We start from the raw sequence: 16974 nt of genomic DNA on the forward strand, positions 1-16974 counted from the left end.
CAAGACAAGGTTTATTGTTCCGTCTAGCCTGCTGATTATTTTTGCTCCCACGTCTCCGTTGCCAAGAAGAAAAGGAAGAGGGTTGAGTAAAAAACAAGAACAGCACCTTTCACGGGTTGCTGTTTTGTATCACCTCTTGCGGCGTTTTTGCTTGACCTCTTCCAGCTTTTTGTCCTTGTTTCTTGTTCTTTTATAGTGATCAGGTCGATCGGCGTCCTATCGCAAGCCTCTCCAACTCCCATTTCCACCCCGAAGTCCAAACGGCCGACCGGGCAACTTTTCACCTCTTGTCCCCCTATCACGTTCGAACGGAATGGCTCACGGAGGAAAACGAGCCTTCGGCGGTTTGTCTCGAGTTTCGGAAATCGGAACGGAACGGCGGATTGCGCACGGCGGCCAATGTCCAGGTTTCAATCAAAAGTAATGTAACTGTTGTTCTGTTTTCTGTTTTCTTTGTTCCCGATTTTGTTTTATTTTGTGATTGTGTTGTCTCCAATCAACAGAAAATACATAACTACGAGTACTCGTACGTAAAATAGAGGCACTGTGCTAGAGCACGCGAGATGTAAAAGTGTTGTGTTGAGGTAAATGTGCTGTGGTACCCTAGACATGTCATGTTATGAGTTTATGCAACCGGCCGAATCCAGAACACGTCGTAACTGCCGATAGGCAAACGGGCCTTCTCCCAAGTCCATGTCTTGTGCTACTGTCATATGTTAGTAACCAACGGAGGAAGTCGCCGAGATTCGGCTACTACAGCCTAGCGAGTAACCGGGATAGACTGTGCCCATGAGCCAACATCGGCAACACGAGCTTTGGTACTCCGTACTCGTAGAGCAAGCGCACGCGAGAGTCCTCAGAATTGTGCCTGGCAGAGGGACCCTGCTGCTGTCTCACGCCCGCTATGCAATCTGGTCACAGGATGGCCCCCAATTTTTGGTGAATCGGGCCTGCCGGGAGAGACAACAGCCGGAGCGGCTCAGTGTACGTTGCTGTGCTTGCTGTAAGACACCCGCCACCTTGTAACAGCAGGCACACTGCTCCTAATTCCGTCCAGGCCTATCAGCCTCGCCCGGCCAGAGGCTCCACCATTGTACCAACTTTCCCTTGCCGCTAAAAGGGAAGGTAGTTCCGTAATCTGGTCGTGACCATGACCTCGGGAAGAAGGCAAAGGCAACAAACTGTGGATAGAAAGAAAAGCCCCATATTTATAGGAGATATGAGATTTTGGTCTCGCTTGCTCTTTCTCGATCATGGTTTCCTGCTAACAAGGAGCAATACATAGTATCGTCATTATGGTCAGGGTAGTTCGTTACTCTGTCTATGGTCTCCCTTTTTTTGCCACCACCTTACACAGCCTTCGTTTCCTAAGATAATTTTTACTTGAACAGTCAGACGACAAAACGCGCACTCCCCAATAGAACTACACTGCTTGGCAAGCTGCCACGTTTACTCACACACTCCCGGCACTTCTGTTCGGCACCTGTTCGTACAAAATAGCGAAGAAACTAAAGCAAAAGTCAAAGCCACTCGCACTCAACCATCGGCCAGATACGCCTTCTCATAAAGGGATTTGAGCTCCTTATTTTGTCTCCTATAAAGGTGGCGGCCTGGCAATGCCACTCACTTCATTTCGCCTGCGCTATATATGATCAACTCAGCAGCCTTGCCCCCCTTTGAACGACACAGCGTCAACTCTGGTACGCCATTGGGTGATGCCGTAGCTCTTCTCTCAGCAAGCAAACTAAGACCGCCTCGTTCAATGCCATTTCTTACGCCCGCGCCTCGTGCCGATCCCATTTTGGCCTCCTCGTCTTCTTTTTCCTTTGCTCCCAGTCTTTCCGAAATACCCCTGCTATTCTATCTGTCTGTCGGCTCCTCTTATTAGCGACCTAATACGCGCATCCACCCAAAGTCGTCTCCTCCGCAAAGCCGCCCATTTCGGATTAGCTCTCACTTTGTATTTTTATTATTTTTATATCATCTAAAAAAAGGGCGCGGCTACGCCCGCGATCACAGCAGGCCGCTGCACACTGCTCTTGCGCCTTGAGAGGCTCTCTAGAGCGCTTTCAGCGAGTTCATCTGCGCTCCCTGCATCTGACTCATCTGTCCATCTTTCACAATGGCTTCTGTACGTTTTCAGAGTCTATCCATTGCGCAATTTGAGAGAGCTGGCTGCGCGCATCCGCATATGCTAACATTTTCTCAGGAGGATGTTCTTAAACCACCACCCCGGCCCGCCTCGTCCCCGGCGGTGACCCAGTTCTATAATTTCATATCCGATCCTCTGGTTGCCGCATTTTGTGGTGGTGGAGTGGCCGGTGCCGTCTCCCGCACCGTCGTCTCTCCGCTCGAGCGTCTCAAGATCCTGTTTCAAGTGCAGAGCGCCGGGCGCACCGAGTACCAACTATCCGTGGGCAAGGCGCTCAAGAAGATGTGGGTAGAGGAAGGCTGGCGTGGCTTTATGCGTGGCAATGGCACCAACTGCATTCGCATCGTGCCGTACTCTGCCGTACAGTTTGGGAGCTACAATGCGTACAAGAAGGTAGGCCAAAGCACGCACGGCTCTTACCCGTCTCTGAGATTATTCCGATGGCTGACCTTGTATGCAACCGCAGTTTTTCGAACCATATCCTGGGGCAGATATGACTTCACTTTCTCGCCTAATATGTGGTGGCTTCGCAGGTATCACCTCGGTAATATGCACCTATCCTCTCGACATCGTGCGGACACGACTCTCCATCCAGTCAGCGTCCTTCGCCGACCTGGGCAGCCGGCCACAAAAGCTACCGGGCATGTGGGAGACGCTGCTCTTGATGTATAAAAACGAAGGTGGCATGTTGGCCCTCTACCGCGGCATCATTCCAACAGTAGCCGGCGTGGCACCATATGTAAGCATGTCCCCCCTGCTCATCTTTCTAACAGTTGAGGTGGATTTGTGGATTTGAAGCTGACCGTTGACAGGTTGGGCTCAACTTTATGGTTTATGAGGCAGCTCGAAAGTACCTCACAAAAGAGGGCGAGCAGAACCCTTCGGCTGTGCGTAAGCTGTTGGCAGGTGCCATTTCCGGCGCAGTCGCACAGACCTGCACATATCCATTGTACGCACTCCCGGGTTATCCAATCCATATGTATTGCTACATACCAAGACTGACATTCGCCCGACAGTGACGTGCTGCGCCGCCGATTCCAGATCAACACCATGTCCGGCATGGGCTACCAGTACAAGTCAATATATGATGCTATCCGCGTCATTGTTATGCAAGAAGGACTGAGGGGTCTTTACAAAGGTGTCGTCCCGAATCTGCTAAAAGTTACGCCTAGCATGGCGTCCAACTGGCTAAGCTTTGAGGTAACCAGAGACTTCCTTGTCGGCTTACGTCCCGAGCCGGAAGACATAGCATCATAGCTATGACCTGTATGTTAAGTAGAAGGGGGATTGCGACCAAAAATAGCATATGCGGCGATTAATCGCTAAACTCTAGATAAAGCCTCTTTCCGTTGTTTCTTGCGGCCTTGGGTAAAAGCAGACAGGCGGATTAGAGGCACTGTACCTATTTTGGTCACACACATCTAAAGACAGGACCTTGTTCGATGAAACAGTCATCGGCAATGGTGATGGGCAGCGTTGGTTAAGTTAAGCTTAAGCTTTTGCATTATTAGGAAGGGATTCGAGATAGAATTTTGAGGACATAAGGCAATTAAACAAATGTTTGAAATGTTTGAGCATTGCAGCACGTCTGATGCAGAGCCATAGCTCTTTCACTTTGCACAGGAGTGAAGCAATGACGCCTGGTACATAGCAGACGCATCTTGCGGAGTACTCATCTTTGATGCCCGAATTCTCGGGCGCCGAATTGGTGTACTGTACGGAGTACGGAGTACAGAGTAAGATTTCTCAATTACCCTAATTGCCAGTACTCACCGCCTGCACACCAATTAATTTCGTGTGGCTCTCTCTGCATGGCAGATTTTCGACCCGCCAAAGCTTTAGTGTCCTAATTTTCGTCTTTTTCTTTTGTTAAGGCCCCCTCTGCCGTTCTTTTTTTTCTCTTTTTTCCAACCATCACGACTTTCTGCCTCGACAAAATCAACGTTCGGGTCCTGGGGGATTTTCTTATTTTCGAATCCTTAAGTCGACTTCAAGATGGGTACGTGAGAGATTACAGCATTCTTCCTGAAATATGGGAGAACGGCTCTTGTTAAGAGTGTGCGAGTGGAGGGAAGCTGGAGGGTGATGACGGACGAGGCAGTCAAAGGACCGAAAGAGAGAGACAGGGAATATGAGGTCGGCGATTGATTGGATCTATCCGCCCTGGAAAATGGGCTGAACATGACCATCTCTCTCCCTTCCTCCCTGTCGATGATCTTGATCGTCCTCTTGTGCTCCCCCGCCGCCACTGCCCTACTTCTTCCCATCTGCGAACCTTGGCATTGGTGTCGAGCGATTGAGGCTGGCAGCTATTTTCATTCTTTGATCTCACCCCTGGACGGGGAAGGGGGAAGAGAAAGACATGACGACGGCTGCTTTCCTCTCTCGGTTCTATCTCGACCCAGCCATCTGTTCCAATTTTTACAAATTGTTTTCTGAGCATACCAAAGAGACCAAATCGGCTGACTGGGAGGACACGACCTTTTCGGTTTCTTTTTCTTTGTTTTTATGTAGGTATCGATCTGAACAAGAAGCACGTGCGGTCTACGCACCGCAAGGCGCCCAAGAGCGACAACGTCTACCTCAAGCTGCTCGTGAAGCTGTACCGCTTCCTTGCTCGTAAGTTATCTCCTCCTTCCGTTTTGGCTCTTGGTTCTTCTTGACCGTGTCGTCTGTGGTACTGACAACGGTATCCTAATCACCTCCGCCAGGCCGTACGGACTCTTCATTCAACAAGGTCATCCTGCGCCGTCTCTTTATGAGCCGCATCAACCGGCCTCCCGTCTCGCTCTCGCGCATTGCGGCCAACACGCGCAACGGTGACAGTGCCAAGAAGACGATCGTCGTTGTCGCCACCATCACCGACGACAACCGCCTGCTTAAGGTGCCCAAGCTCGACATTGCTGCCCTGCGCTTCACGGCTACGGCCCGCGCTCGCATCGCTGCTGCCGGCGGCCGTGCCCTGACCCTGGATCAGCTTGCGCTCGAGAAGCCGACTGGTGCCAACACGCTGCTCCTGCGCGGCCCCAAGAACGCTCGTGAGGCGTTCAAGCACTTCGGCTTCGGCCCGCACAGCCACAAGGTCCGTCCACACCCTACTCCTGTCTTTTTTCTTCTGTTCTTTCTCTCTTCTAACCCCATTATAGAAGCCCTACGTCGCATCCAAGGGCCGCAAGTTCGAGCGTGCTCGTGGCCGGAGACGGTCTCGCGGCTTCAAGGTCTAAGCGAGACCTTGTTGCGTGGGGTTCTGTGGTGGGAAGATCTGCGTGTGTCTGTGTTTGCTTTCTTTTCTCTCCGGTTGCTGGATTGGGAGCGTCGGGCTCTCTGCTGTTTTCACGCCTTGCTCTCCGTGTCTAGAAGGAGGGCATGCATATCCAACCAGCAAAAGAGAAAGATGTGAAAGGACAATAAAAGAACGAAAAGGTCACAATGTGTTGGGGGGCGGGGATTACGATCTCGAATGGACTCTGTGTTGCATGATTTGGCGTGAATGGGCTTTATACCGCAACTACAAACCAAATCAAAACCGAATGATAACAATCAAATTAAGAGCTGTTGCGGACACTATATATGCGAGAGTAGGACTGTGAGTGGTATCGTCGTAAATATACAAGTATGTTTTACAAAAGTTGCACTTGTTTATATCGTCATTGAAGGTCCTCCCATTTGACGTTGCCTTTCCGTCTTAGCGCTACAAAAAAGGACTCTTTCGATTCCTATAAAACGATTTGCAATGTGTGTCAATCAGCCTGTTCCCACGATTCGTTTTTGGCATGCGCAATCAAAGAGACAACTCACACTCCTTGACGAGTTGGGCTTCTCCCGGTGCACCTTGGCAAACATCTTTAACAGGCGTGTCTCCAGGGCTTTGTCTTCACCGCCCTGGTAGAACTTGCAGACAAAGTGGCCGCCGGGTCGCAGCGTGTCACTGGCGAATTCGAGGGCGGCAGCGCAGAGGTCCTGGGAAACTATCAGTAGGAGATACGAGCGGAAATAGCGGGCGAGGTGGGAGTTCGTACCATACTTCCAGCGTGATCGCGGAAGGGCGTGCCGCTCGTGTTCATCATCCTGTACGGGTTACTTAGAGTTCTCAGCCAGAAGCCGTAAGTTTGGGGCCAGGGCGCTGACATGTCGCTCAAAACTACCTAAAGGGTGTCAGCGAAAAACATATGAAACACAACGATGAAGAGATGACAGAAATATGAAAAGGGTGAGCCGCACATCTACCGTGCGGCTGCTGTCGATGCTGTCTTGGACAGGCGCCACATCCTCGCCTGTCAATGGGAGGGCGCTGGTTAAAGCTTCCTCCTGTCCTATCTGGAGGTAGCTGGGGCGGTCGAGCACGATATCAGTAGCCTCTTCAAAATCGTCAGGAGCTCTGGCGTCGGGGTCGGACTTCGACTCGCGATTTCTGGCGATCGGCCGCTTCTTTGATGTGGCCAGGTACTCCTTGACCAAAGCGCGCACCGATGGTGCCAGGAAGTTTCCCTGGATGGTCGATACACCGCGTGGAGGCTGGGCAGGAATGAGATCGATGCCGAGCACTCGACCAGTCGGTTTTGTTCGCTCCAAGGCCACCTTTTAGGAGTGAGGGGAGAGGCGAGGCAGGCACGTTAAAAAGAAACTCCTGCCTGAGCAGCATGTCCTGTGCAGAAAGGCAACTCACCTGGGACCAGCTTCCCGGAGCATAACCCTTTTGGAGGTGTTAACAGGTCATTCTCCACAGGAGCCCGAACGAGAAGGAAGACTTACGAGATCCACGACCATCTGGCCAGGCCTAAAAAGGCGATATTTACTATCCATCTGCCAGATGTAAGCCCGTAGAAAGCAATCAAAAGGCAAGTAGAAAGCAAGAGGATATCACACCTCTAGCAGCTTAAAGGCGGCACGGCCCTTGAGACCCCTGACCTTGGCCTCGCGAGCATAGATGTCTTTCTCCTGGCGCGAGGTCCATCGCGAGCTAGACGACCCGGCGACCACGCCGGTTATGGAAAACAGCCGCCTTTGGCAGCGCCAACAGCATTTGGTTGCCGGCACCGGGAGGGCAGCCAGTCCTGCTGGCCGGCGGGAGACCGAAGATGCGTATGCAGGCCCGAGGCTGCCGGTGAGGCCTAGTCGCACCGCTAGCCGGCCGCCAAGCCTCTCAATGGCCGGTGACATGAGGGGGCGAAGGCGGATGCAGACACCGGGACGTTGGATAGCCGGCTGTTAAGGTGCAGAAGCTGTGCATTATCTCTGTTGGGACTGTTTTTGAGTTACAAAGCACGAAAAAATTGGGAATATTATTGGCAGCGAAGCAGAATGGCGGCCGCTGATTGGTGGCCGGTGTTACCTGCAGTTGGCTCACTTGTATGCCTGGCATCGTTGTGTGCTTTAGTGCTATCATTTGTCTAGTATTGAAGCAATTTGGGTGCTATTATATATAAAATAGTCGCAGAGGAAGAGCGCGCACTGACTTTAAAAAACAACGAGCGACCGGACGAGAAGCAAGTGATCCAGCTCGCAGGGCAACCACGATGCACAACCGATAGCCTTAGCAGCAGGACCGGTGTTTTTCGCATCGCTTTTATTCTTCGAGAGCCAGATATTTCATATTTACGCTACATATCTGCTCTAAACTGCAAGCAAATAAGAATATTATGCCAATGTGTTTTAAGGACTGCCTTCTTACTTGTGTCTCTTGTTAAGAGGGGTACAAACAGATAGCGCGCGGTGGGGCTTACGAAGCTCATGTTCAGAGCTGAGCTTCTGGAGTAAGATACTTTTTGCCTCTCTTCTAAGCCTTCTCTGTCTACGCTCTCATTATGTAAGAGACACAACTTCCCTTTTCTTCCTTCTAATACTTCTCCCTATTGACTGGCCTTGTTTCTCTACTTATGTATGCCCTCCGCCCCTCCTTTGTGTCCCAGAACTTCCCCTGGGCTCCGGCATTCACGGAAAAAAACCTTCCGGATCTCTCTGGTCGCGTCTACATCGTCACGGGGGCAAACACCGGAGTCGGCCGCGAGCTCACTCGCATACTCTATGGAGCTAACGCTATTGTCTATCTGGCCTGCCGTTCCGAGACTAAGGGCCGCCAGGCCATAGAAGAGCTCCAACTGGCAGCCACTCCCACTCACGGCCGTCTCGAGTTCCTGCTGCTCGACTTGGCCGACCTGCGAAGCATCAAGCCTGCGGTCGATGTCTTTCTCGCGCGCGAGTCACGCCTCGACGTGCTGTTCAACAACGCCGGCGTCCTAGTGCCGCCCGAGGACGAGCCCAGGACGGCGCAGGGCTACGACCTCGAGATCGGGGTCAATTGCTTGGCGCCTTTTTTGTTCACCCGCCTGCTGACACCCATGCTGGCAGCAACGGCCAGGTCTGGCGAAACGACGCCTCCCGGCAGCGTCCGCGTTGTCTGGGTTTCGTCCATCGCCGCCGAAATGTCGGACACTGGCGGCATCGACGTTGTCAACCTGCCTGCTACCACCCCTTCTTCACCCATCTTTCTTGCAAAGTACGCTGCCAGCAAGGCAGGAAACTATCTGCATAGCACCGAGTTTGCTCGCCGGCACCGTGTCGACGGCATCGTTAGTATCGCCGCCAACCCCGGCAACCTCGATTCCGACCTCTACCGCAACTCTGACAACAAGGCTGGCCTTTTGCATACGCTCGTCATGAAGGCCTTTGTCCGCTTCATGCTGTACCCTTCCGTCTACGGCGCCTACACGGAGCTGTTTGCCGGTCTGTCGCCAGACGTCACGCTGGACAAGTCTGGTGGATGGAGTGCGTGTCTCTACCCCTATTGTTGCGCTCTTAGCTAATCCAAGCAGTCGGCCCGTGGGGCCGCTTCCTCAGCATGCGCAGTGACATTCTCCATAATGCCCAGCCCAAGTCCGAGGGAGGTGGCGGTGGCGGCGAGGCATTCTGGGACTGGAGCGAGGAGCAGGTGAAGCTGTTCATGTGACATGTCCAGCAGGCAGTCCTGTTGATGTTCTACAAATGCAACATATCCCGAAGAGCGAAATCATCACCAGACATGACCATACAGCTTATAGTACCATGCCAGGATACCCGGGCTATCCAATCAATGTACACCCGCTCTATGCCAACCCAGAAAAGAAAAACACCTAATGCTAAGAACATATTGCCGACTCCTCACCCAATGCATAATGCATGCAAAATAACAGGTGCCTCAAGCAAGGAAACTTGCGTTTACTCCACGTCGGTCTCTCTTCAATGGTGAAAAGCCGCCACCGACAGCCCCAAAAGCATTTCGAACACCACCCAACATCGTCCGCTTGCCTGCTCCGGTCGCCATAGGCCGCGTGCCACCTAGCGCCTTAGCTGTGCGCTTGACCGTCGGTCCGGATGCTCCTGCTACTGCTTCTTCCACCACACTACCCTTTACACCTGCATCGTCGTCATCATTAAAGATGGTGCTGTTGCTGGCGCCCAGAATCTTCCGCTTCTTCTTCTTGGGCTCCGGCTCAGCTACAACTTTCGTTGTCACCGATCCTACGGCTCCCAGCACCTTCTTCGCCACTGCTGCCTTGATGGGAGGCCGGTTCTCCTGTTCGTTAGATGCCTCTGCAGCCGGCCCTTCTCTTGCCACCGTGCTCTCCTTTCCGCTGGACGCCGAGACTTGCACAATTTTCTTCAATGCCAGCATCTCACCCAGCACCTTCTCCTTGGGTGGCCGTCCACGTCTTTTGGGGGCTTCGCCACCGTCGGCCTTTTTCGACTTTACCGCAGCGATTGCTGGGACGTCGACAGAAGGCAGAGCTATGGACGACGTCACGGTCGTACCCAGGATTGAATCTTGCAACTCTGACTCGCCTTCGTCTTCCGGTGCTGATGCTGCCGCTTCGTCTGATTCTGGCCCTGGCACCAGGCCTTCTGTTTCAGATGGCCCGGCTGGCTCGGCCTCCACGTCGTCTTCCGCCATGCTCGCCGTCTTGTTGAGGAACGGCGTGATGGAAAAGTTCGACTTCTCAACAGCAACTATGCGGTCAAAGCCCCTCTTCTTAAGCGGCCGCTTCATTCGCCCTTCGTCGCCAATGCCGGGCGTCTGGAGGAGGAGCTCTGGGCCGGTTTGTTCAGCGCCTCGCCGCTTCCGCTGCGCTTGTGTCTGTAACTTTGTCGTTGTCTTGGCCGTCTTCTTGGGAATATCGGGAATGTGGTTCACGCTCTCTTTGGTCGTTGCCAGCTCTACACGAGCGGCTTTGAGCTCGTCCCGGACTTCGCGCAACTTCGCCTTGAGGTCTGCTACTCGCTGCTCAAGAGCCTCAGTTTGGCTGCGTGCTTCGGATAATTCCGTCTCGGCCTCCTTTCGGATACGCTGGCTTTCGCGCTTCTCGCCCTCCAGCGCCCTCTCTAGATCATTTATCGCATTCTTGAGCTTCTCGGTGGCTTTGCTGCCTTCCTTGCTCATCCGTTGCTCGGCTGTCTGGGTTTCCTGCCCCAACTGCGCCTCGAGCTCCTGGATCCGTTGTTGCATTTCGGTTTTGGACTCCATTTGCGCGTCCTTGGCGCGTCTCTCGCTGGCGACCTTCTTTTCGAGATCCTGTACCTGCTGGCGGAGCTCTTTTTCCATCTCGCTCTCCTGGCTTTCCTGTCGTTGAGCTGCTCGTTGTGCCGCCCGTTTTTCGTTAGCCAGCTCAAGCTCGAGCGTGTTTAGCTGTCGTTCGAGCGCCAGCTTCTCAGCCAGCACATCCTTTTGGTGTGCCAATTGGGACCTCAGATGCTCCACTTCGGGCTTCAGAACTGAAATCTCACGAGACAGAGCAAGTTTCTCTGTCAACACCTTGGTAGAGTCCTGGGTCACACTGCTGAGTGACATCAGTTCCGTCTGCACTCAGTCAGCAACTCTGTTTTCGAATTACATGCAATGGAATACAAAGTTACCCGCAGAGTAGAATGCTCGCGGACCTGCGCGCGCAACTGCTTTTCTTGTTCCTGGCATTTTAGTTCCATGCTATCCAGCTTGATGCGCGCATCTTCGTAGTCGAATGAAATCGTCTTCATGCGATAGTTCAGCTGAGACAGCTGGTCCTCAAGCTGGTCATTTTTCTCGTGCAGAAGTACAGCTTGCACCTTCTGTTTCCGAGATTCTTCCTCCTTGACCACGATGATTTCTTGGTGTCTGGCCTCTAAGTACTTAAGGCCAAGCTCATGGCTCCTCTCAGACTTCTGTCGCGTCTGCTGTCAGTCACCAAGCGGTCTAGATTGGAAGAGCTGTGGCGTTTCGGCGCACCTTGTCAATATCCATGTTGCTGATGACTATAGACGCGTCTCGTCGCAAGAGCGACTCGCCAATAAATAAAATAAACCGAGAAAAGAAAAGGAAGCAAACCCCCTGAAATAAAGACACTGGATAAGGAGAGCTATAGCAGATAATGAGCAAGCCGCCTCGATCCCGAAGGTCACACTATTGGCGAGATTTGACAATATAGCCCCAAAAGACGGACAAGTAACAAGGGAAAGGCAGGGCGTGTTTTGTTGTGTGAGTTGTTTACTTTGCGTCCAAATGAAGCTAGTGTTGATTAGCTCAGCATGTGAAGCAAGAGCTAGCCTTGCTCGGATCGGTACTAGAATGGTCCGGAGGAGCAGCACGTAAGATACGACGTACAACTACGAGTAGCCAATCAGTGGAAGAATTTCGTTACGGCGTACGTGGTTCCTTGAATTGGTCTAACAGAGAGCTGCAGCAGCTTCGCCAACAACGAAAGCCAGGTCTCTTCCCCTCTGGCTACACTCGCAGTCTTTGTTCGACAGCACCGACCCCTCGGCCCAGACGAAGAGTGCACGTCGTGTTCTGGCAGTTCTGTTCTTGGCACGCCCAACACCAATTTCCTACTTGTGCCCCAACAATTGCGAAAATGCGCTGGTTCTCGCTGCTCGTCTCGTCCGCCTTCGTGGCGGGCTCCCTCGCCGCTGCTCCCAAGGCCGATCTGTTCCTGGACTTTCATGCCCAGCAGCTCTCTTCGACCCCCATCAAGATCAACGATGCCAAGTACGGCAAACTTATCAGCGCACAGCGCAACTACAGCTCGGTCGTGCTGCTAACCGCCATGGACGCCCGGTTCGGCTGCCAGCTGTGCCGTGAGTTCCAGCCCGAGTTTGACCTGCTGGCCCGCAGCTGGACCAAGGGTGACAAGGCTGGCGAGTCCCGGGTCGTCTTTTCCTCGCTCGACTTCAACGAGGGTCGGGAGACGTTCATGTCGGTATGTGACGGCAGAACGCCTCTGCCACGCACTTGGGGCCCTCGAGGCTAATCCGGTTTCTTCTGCACAGCTCGGCCTCCAGACGGCCCCCGTCCTCTTCTTCTTCCCGCCCACAGCCGGTCCGTTTGCAGTCAGCAAGGCCGACCCAATCCGCTACGACTTTGGCAATGGGTACGTTGCGGGCTGAATGACTGAAAGACAGGACGACAATGTACAGACGCTGACAGGCCGTTGCTCATCAGTCCCGGCAAAGCTGAGGTGGTCCAGAACTGGCTGGCACGCCACCTCCCTGACCGGCCTCACCCGCCCATCCAGCGTCCGATCAACTGGGTTGGCTGGGCCACCGGTATCACCATTTTCTTGGGTGCGATCACAACCCTGTTTGTCGCTTGGCCCTACGTTCTCCCCGTTGTCCAGAATCGCAACCTCTGGGCGGCCACCAGCCTGATCGCCATTCTCCTCTTTACCAGCGGCCACATGTTCAACCAAATCCGCAAGGTGCCCTACGTGACCGGAGACGGTCGCGGTGGCATCACGTACTTTGCTGGCGGGTTCCAGAACCAGTTCGGAATGGAGACGCAGATTGTCGCTGCTATGTGTAAGAATTATGCACACTTTGGACATTTTGTCGGCTTGTCGCTGAGCGGATGCTGACCTCTTGTCTACTAGATGCCGTGCTGTCGTTCGCTACGATTTCTCTCGCCATCAAGGTACCGAGAATCACGGACGCGCGGACGCAGAAGCTGGCTGCTGCCATCTGGGCCGGTGTCATTTTCGTCATGTACAGCTTCTTGCTGAGCGTCTTCCGCATGAAGAATCAGGGCTACCCGTTCTCCCTGCCTCCGTTTATGTGAGCGCGGAGAAACGGGTGTCACGTTAGCGGCCCGGAGAGATGAAGCGTAAAGACATGACTGTGGTGCACCTACAGGGACAGTAAAATATGTTGTAGGCTGGCCAAGGTGCATGACGGCGGGCGAGACAACAGGGGAGAATGGAACGCAGTCGACATGTGTACAGTTAAACTCAGCACGAAGGGTGACATAAAAGGAGCAGTGTTAGATTTTAGCCCTGGATGGTAAAAATGTACGGATAACATGGGACGTCGGTCAATTTCTAGACGGTTACAATCGATTGTTGTAAACTTGTCGTTGGGAGCAATAGCCTTCATCAGAATCACGTGCTACCTCACATGTCCCTCTGGCCCGAACCGCCGCCGGCTAAGCTGAGAATGGAAAGCGGGGCTGGCCATTTACACGAGCAGGACCGGAATACGGCTATAGTTGCCCCGAAAGACCCGAGTTTGGGGACCCCATGTGGCCAGTGATTTTATTTGCAACCTACACGTACACATGCAATTTCGGCTTCTCGCCGGGTAGTGGGTCTGCAGTTCTTCGCAGCTTCTTGTGCACTGGAGAGACATGTCTCGCGTTGGTTGTGTGGATTGACGTCCTCCGACCCGTCTCTTGACTTCCGCTGGTCCTTGGAGCGGCCACAGCCGAACGTCTGCCTAGCTGCCACAACGGCGATGGGAGCTCTCCGGTTTCTGCCCCTGCGATGCAGCCGCCACACGCACTGCACCGCGCGGGTAGCACATCAACGGCGAGCGGTATCGTCGTCGTCGTCGATTCCGCTGGCAACACCGCGGCCGCGGCCAAAGACGGCAATCTTCTTTCCAGGTGGGTGCGCATCTTGTCAGCTTGTTCCCTCTTCGATCGGTGGCGGTGCCGGCTGCTGACACAGATGCTCGACCAGGCCAGGGCGTGCAGAGGGTGGGAATGTTGACGCCGTGGCTGGAGGCGTTTCCGGCGACGACGCGCGAGACGATGGAGGAGATTGACGACTGCATGGGATACCGGCTGACGGAGGTGATTCAGTCGGGGCCAGGACGACTGCTAACGGCGACGGCGCAGGCACAGCCGGCGATCATGGCGACGTCAATCCTGATCGTTCGGGTGCTGGAGCGCGACTTTGGGTTCCGGATATCCGAGCACATGGACGTGACGCTGGGACACTCGCTGGGAGAGTTTGCGGCACTGGTGGCAGGTGGCTACCTGCAGTTTCGCGACAGTCTCTGGCTGGTGCGACGGCGGGCTGAGGCGATGGCCAAGGCGACGCGGCAGGCGGTGACAGCGCACGGCGGCGGCGAGTACGGCATGGTGGCGGTGCTGACGGAGCCTGAGTATCTGCCCGGCCTCGTCAGGGCGATCGAGCGGATTCTGGGGGAGAAAAGACAGACACCACTGCTGTCGTCGTTTTCGCTGCCGTCGCTGTCGTCGCTGTCGTCGCTGGACCTGACACCGCCGTCGCCGTACGTTCCGTTCTGCCATCCGGCGCCGGTACACATTGGCAATATCAACAGCAAGAACCAGATTGTGCTGAGCGGCAGCATCGAGCGGATTCAGCGGCTTCTCGGCCAGGTGCGGCAGTTTATGGGCCACGATCCGCGGGCGGTGCGGCTCAGCAGCGACAGCCCTTTCCACTGCGCAATCATGCGGCCGGCCGTGGCGGAGATGCGGCAAATGCTGGAGCAGGAGCGGCCGTGGGCGGTGCAGTTTCCAGGCCGGCTGCCATGCATCAGCAACGTGACGGCGCGACCGTTTAGCAGCCGGCCCGAGCTGACAGAGCTGCTGGCGCGCCAGTGCGAGGAGACGGTGCAGTGGTGGGACAGCATCCGCTACCTGGACCAGGAGCAGCGCGTGCGGCGCTGGGTTGGCATTGGGCCCGGAAAGGTCGGCCGCAACCTAGTCGGCAAGGAGGTCGGCATGCGCGGTAAGGATCCGGTCAAAGGTGGCGGCGTGTGGGCCATCACAGACCCTAGCGAGATCGAAGAGGTGCTGCGGGGACTAGAGGAGACCGAGTCGTTTGTCGACGAGGAGTGAGCTGTCTGCGTGTCCTGTGTACGAGTGTTCTGGGTGTCTGGCTTGAATCTGGGAAAATGAGGCTCTAAATTGGACATTGTAGGATATATCCTTTACTATACAGAGTACTACTATTGTTATGTACACCGACCACGGGGAAGGTGCAGATAGGCTGGAGGCTACTACGGAGTATGTAGCGAGGCAGGCGCGACCGCTGATGACTAGCGGTGACTGCCCGGCTCCACTGCTGATGCAGCCGGAAGACCCACTAAAGTGCAGCCTTGACATTTGGATTCTAGCTATTGCCACTTGTCTTGGTCCTTTGGCTTGACATGTTTGTGGACGTGCTCTTCTTAATGTCAGTTTAGTTTACCCTCTTGCCTGTCGACATGTCCCACAGTAAGCTTCAGCTTTCCGAATCTATGCTCCTGTCTCGTCCTCTCGTCCTCTCGTCTGCCCTGCTAACCTACCAGGCAAGCGCAACACCAGCCGAGCCGTCTTCACGGCGCACGAGCGGTCGCTGGCCAAGGCTGCCTGGACAGTCTCGTCGGCACGGTTGACGCGCGAGTCGTTTCTGCCCTTTGGCGCCTGCGCCCTCTGCCTAGAGCCGGCCCAGGACCCGGTCGCCTGTCCAGCCGGCGACGTGTTCTGTCGCGAGTGCGCGCTGCGCAACCTGCTGGCCCAGAAGCAGGAGCTGCAGCGGCTAGATCGTCTGCGGGCACAGGCTGAGCGTGATCGTGAGGAGTACCGTCTGCGTGAGGCCGCCGAGGATGAGGCTCGTGCCGTCGTGCAGTTCGACCTCGTGCAAGCAGGGTTGGGAGGAGGAGGAGGCGGCGGCGAGGTGAGGCTGCGAGACGAAAAGCAAGAACGAGAAACTCGGTCAAAACCTCTGCTAGCTATCACTGTTGCCGCTGCCAGCACCACGACCACCGCCACTGCCGATACCTCGTCGCCTACCCGCAAACGCAAGTTTGAGCTCGACGACGGCGATCTGCAGCGCGTCGTCGATGAGGACCGCGCGCGTGCTCGTCGTGCCATTGAGGCCGATCGTGTTGCTGCCAGAGATGCCTCGGCGCTGCCGTCATTCTGGGCCCCGTCCGAGACCCCGTCGTCCAACCGAGGCGTCGTCATCGGCTCGACATCAGCCAACGGCACCACCAACACCACCACAGCCTGTCCCGCATCCAACGATGGTCACGCCCTCTCTCTGCGCACGCTCGTGTCGCTGCAGTTCGCCGAGGACGACGCCGGCCGTCGCATCTGTCCAGCCTGCAAGCGCTCGCTGTCCAATGCGTCACGTGCCGTCATGGCTAAACCGTGTGGTCACGTGCTCTGCCGCAGCTGCGTGCACCAGTTCGTGCGGCCGATAGAGGGCGGCAGTGGTGCCGGTGCCGGTGCCGGCATGCTGCTGCACGATCCCCACGCACCCGAGGACGAGGCCGGCGTGGTGCGCTGCTACGTCTGTGAGGCCGACCTGACCGAGGAGGCCGAGGGCAAGAAGCGCAAAAAGGACCGCAAGGACAGGCACAAGAAGGAAAAAGAACGCGTCCGGCCTGGGCTCGTCGAGCTGCGCAGCGAGGGCACCGGCTTCTCGGCCGGCGGTGCTAGCGAGGTCAAGAAGAACGCTGTGGCGTTTCAGTGTTGAGAGGGGATAGGATAGATATTGCCGGATCCTCCGGATGACTTGGTTTACCATTCTAATACACCATAAAGATACCAACGCTATGACAAGATGCTCCGTCGCCTGGTTCCCGTATAT

The 16974-nt window shown here is 55.0% G+C and overlaps 7 protein-coding genes across 7 annotated transcripts; 4 read left to right on the forward strand and 3 right to left on the reverse strand.

The window, feature by feature from the left end:
* Positions 1–2122: 2122 nt before the first annotated feature.
* CMQ_5670 (mitochondrial carrier protein) lies at positions 2123–3409 on the forward strand (the record flags this gene model as incomplete). The annotated part of the gene is made up of 5 exons (XM_014313257.1): positions 2123–2131; positions 2210–2545; positions 2748–2891; positions 2965–3101; positions 3169–3409. 5 exons carry the CDS (start codon positions 2123–2125, stop codon positions 3407–3409), a joined length of 867 nt encoding a protein of 288 aa, XP_014168732.1.
* A 738-nt stretch (positions 3410–4147) lies between these two features.
* CMQ_5705 (60S ribosomal protein l18) lies at positions 4148–5376 on the forward strand (the record flags this gene model as incomplete). Its single annotated transcript, XM_014313292.1, has 4 exons — positions 4148–4151; positions 4667–4771; positions 4864–5234; positions 5299–5376. 4 exons carry the CDS (start codon positions 4148–4150, stop codon positions 5374–5376), a joined length of 558 nt encoding a protein of 185 aa, XP_014168767.1.
* Positions 5377–5799: 423 nt separating this feature from the next.
* On the reverse strand, positions 5800–7312 carry CMQ_5710 (cell division protein; the record flags this gene model as incomplete). The annotated part of the gene is made up of 8 exons (XM_014313297.1): positions 5800–5868; positions 5951–6112; positions 6172–6220; positions 6281–6297; positions 6374–6730; positions 6819–6845; positions 6905–6955; positions 7019–7312. The coding sequence occupies 8 exons, from the start codon at positions 7310–7312 to the stop codon at positions 5800–5802; spliced, it is 1026 nt and encodes a 341-aa protein (XP_014168772.1).
* A 716-nt stretch (positions 7313–8028) lies between these two features.
* Positions 8029–9098, forward strand: CMQ_5693 (short chain dehydrogenase reductase; the record flags this gene model as incomplete). Its single annotated transcript, XM_014313280.1, has 2 exons — positions 8029–8917; positions 8965–9098. 2 exons carry the CDS (start codon positions 8029–8031, stop codon positions 9096–9098), a joined length of 1023 nt encoding a protein of 340 aa, XP_014168755.1.
* CMQ_5786 (uncharacterized protein) lies at positions 8629–9101 on the reverse strand (the record flags this gene model as incomplete). Its single annotated transcript, XM_014313373.1, has 2 exons — positions 8629–8895; positions 9003–9101. The coding sequence occupies 2 exons, from the start codon at positions 9099–9101 to the stop codon at positions 8629–8631; spliced, it is 366 nt and encodes a 121-aa protein (XP_014168848.1).
* A 225-nt stretch (positions 9102–9326) lies between these two features.
* Positions 9327–11402, reverse strand: CMQ_5725 (viral a-type inclusion protein; the record flags this gene model as incomplete). The annotated part of the gene is made up of 3 exons (XM_014313312.1): positions 9327–10982; positions 11039–11323; positions 11388–11402. 3 exons carry the CDS (start codon positions 11400–11402, stop codon positions 9327–9329), a joined length of 1956 nt encoding a protein of 651 aa, XP_014168787.1.
* Positions 11403–12012: 610 nt separating this feature from the next.
* On the forward strand, positions 12013–16860 carry CMQ_5484 (malonyl-acyl carrier protein; the record flags this gene model as incomplete). Its single annotated transcript, XM_014313071.1, has 8 exons — positions 12013–12357; positions 12428–12528; positions 12600–12955; positions 13027–13207; positions 13918–14033; positions 14110–15221; positions 15584–15614; positions 15689–16860. 8 exons carry the CDS (start codon positions 12013–12015, stop codon positions 16858–16860), a joined length of 3414 nt encoding a protein of 1137 aa, XP_014168546.1.
* Between the last annotated feature and the right edge of the window lie 114 nt (positions 16861–16974).

The sequence above is a fragment of the Grosmannia clavigera genome (assembly GCF_000143105.1).
Source record: "Grosmannia clavigera kw1407 unplaced genomic scaffold GCSC_89, whole genome shotgun sequence".
In the NCBI taxonomy this organism is placed as follows: Eukaryota; Fungi; Ascomycota; class Sordariomycetes; order Ophiostomatales; family Ophiostomataceae; genus Leptographium; species Leptographium clavigerum.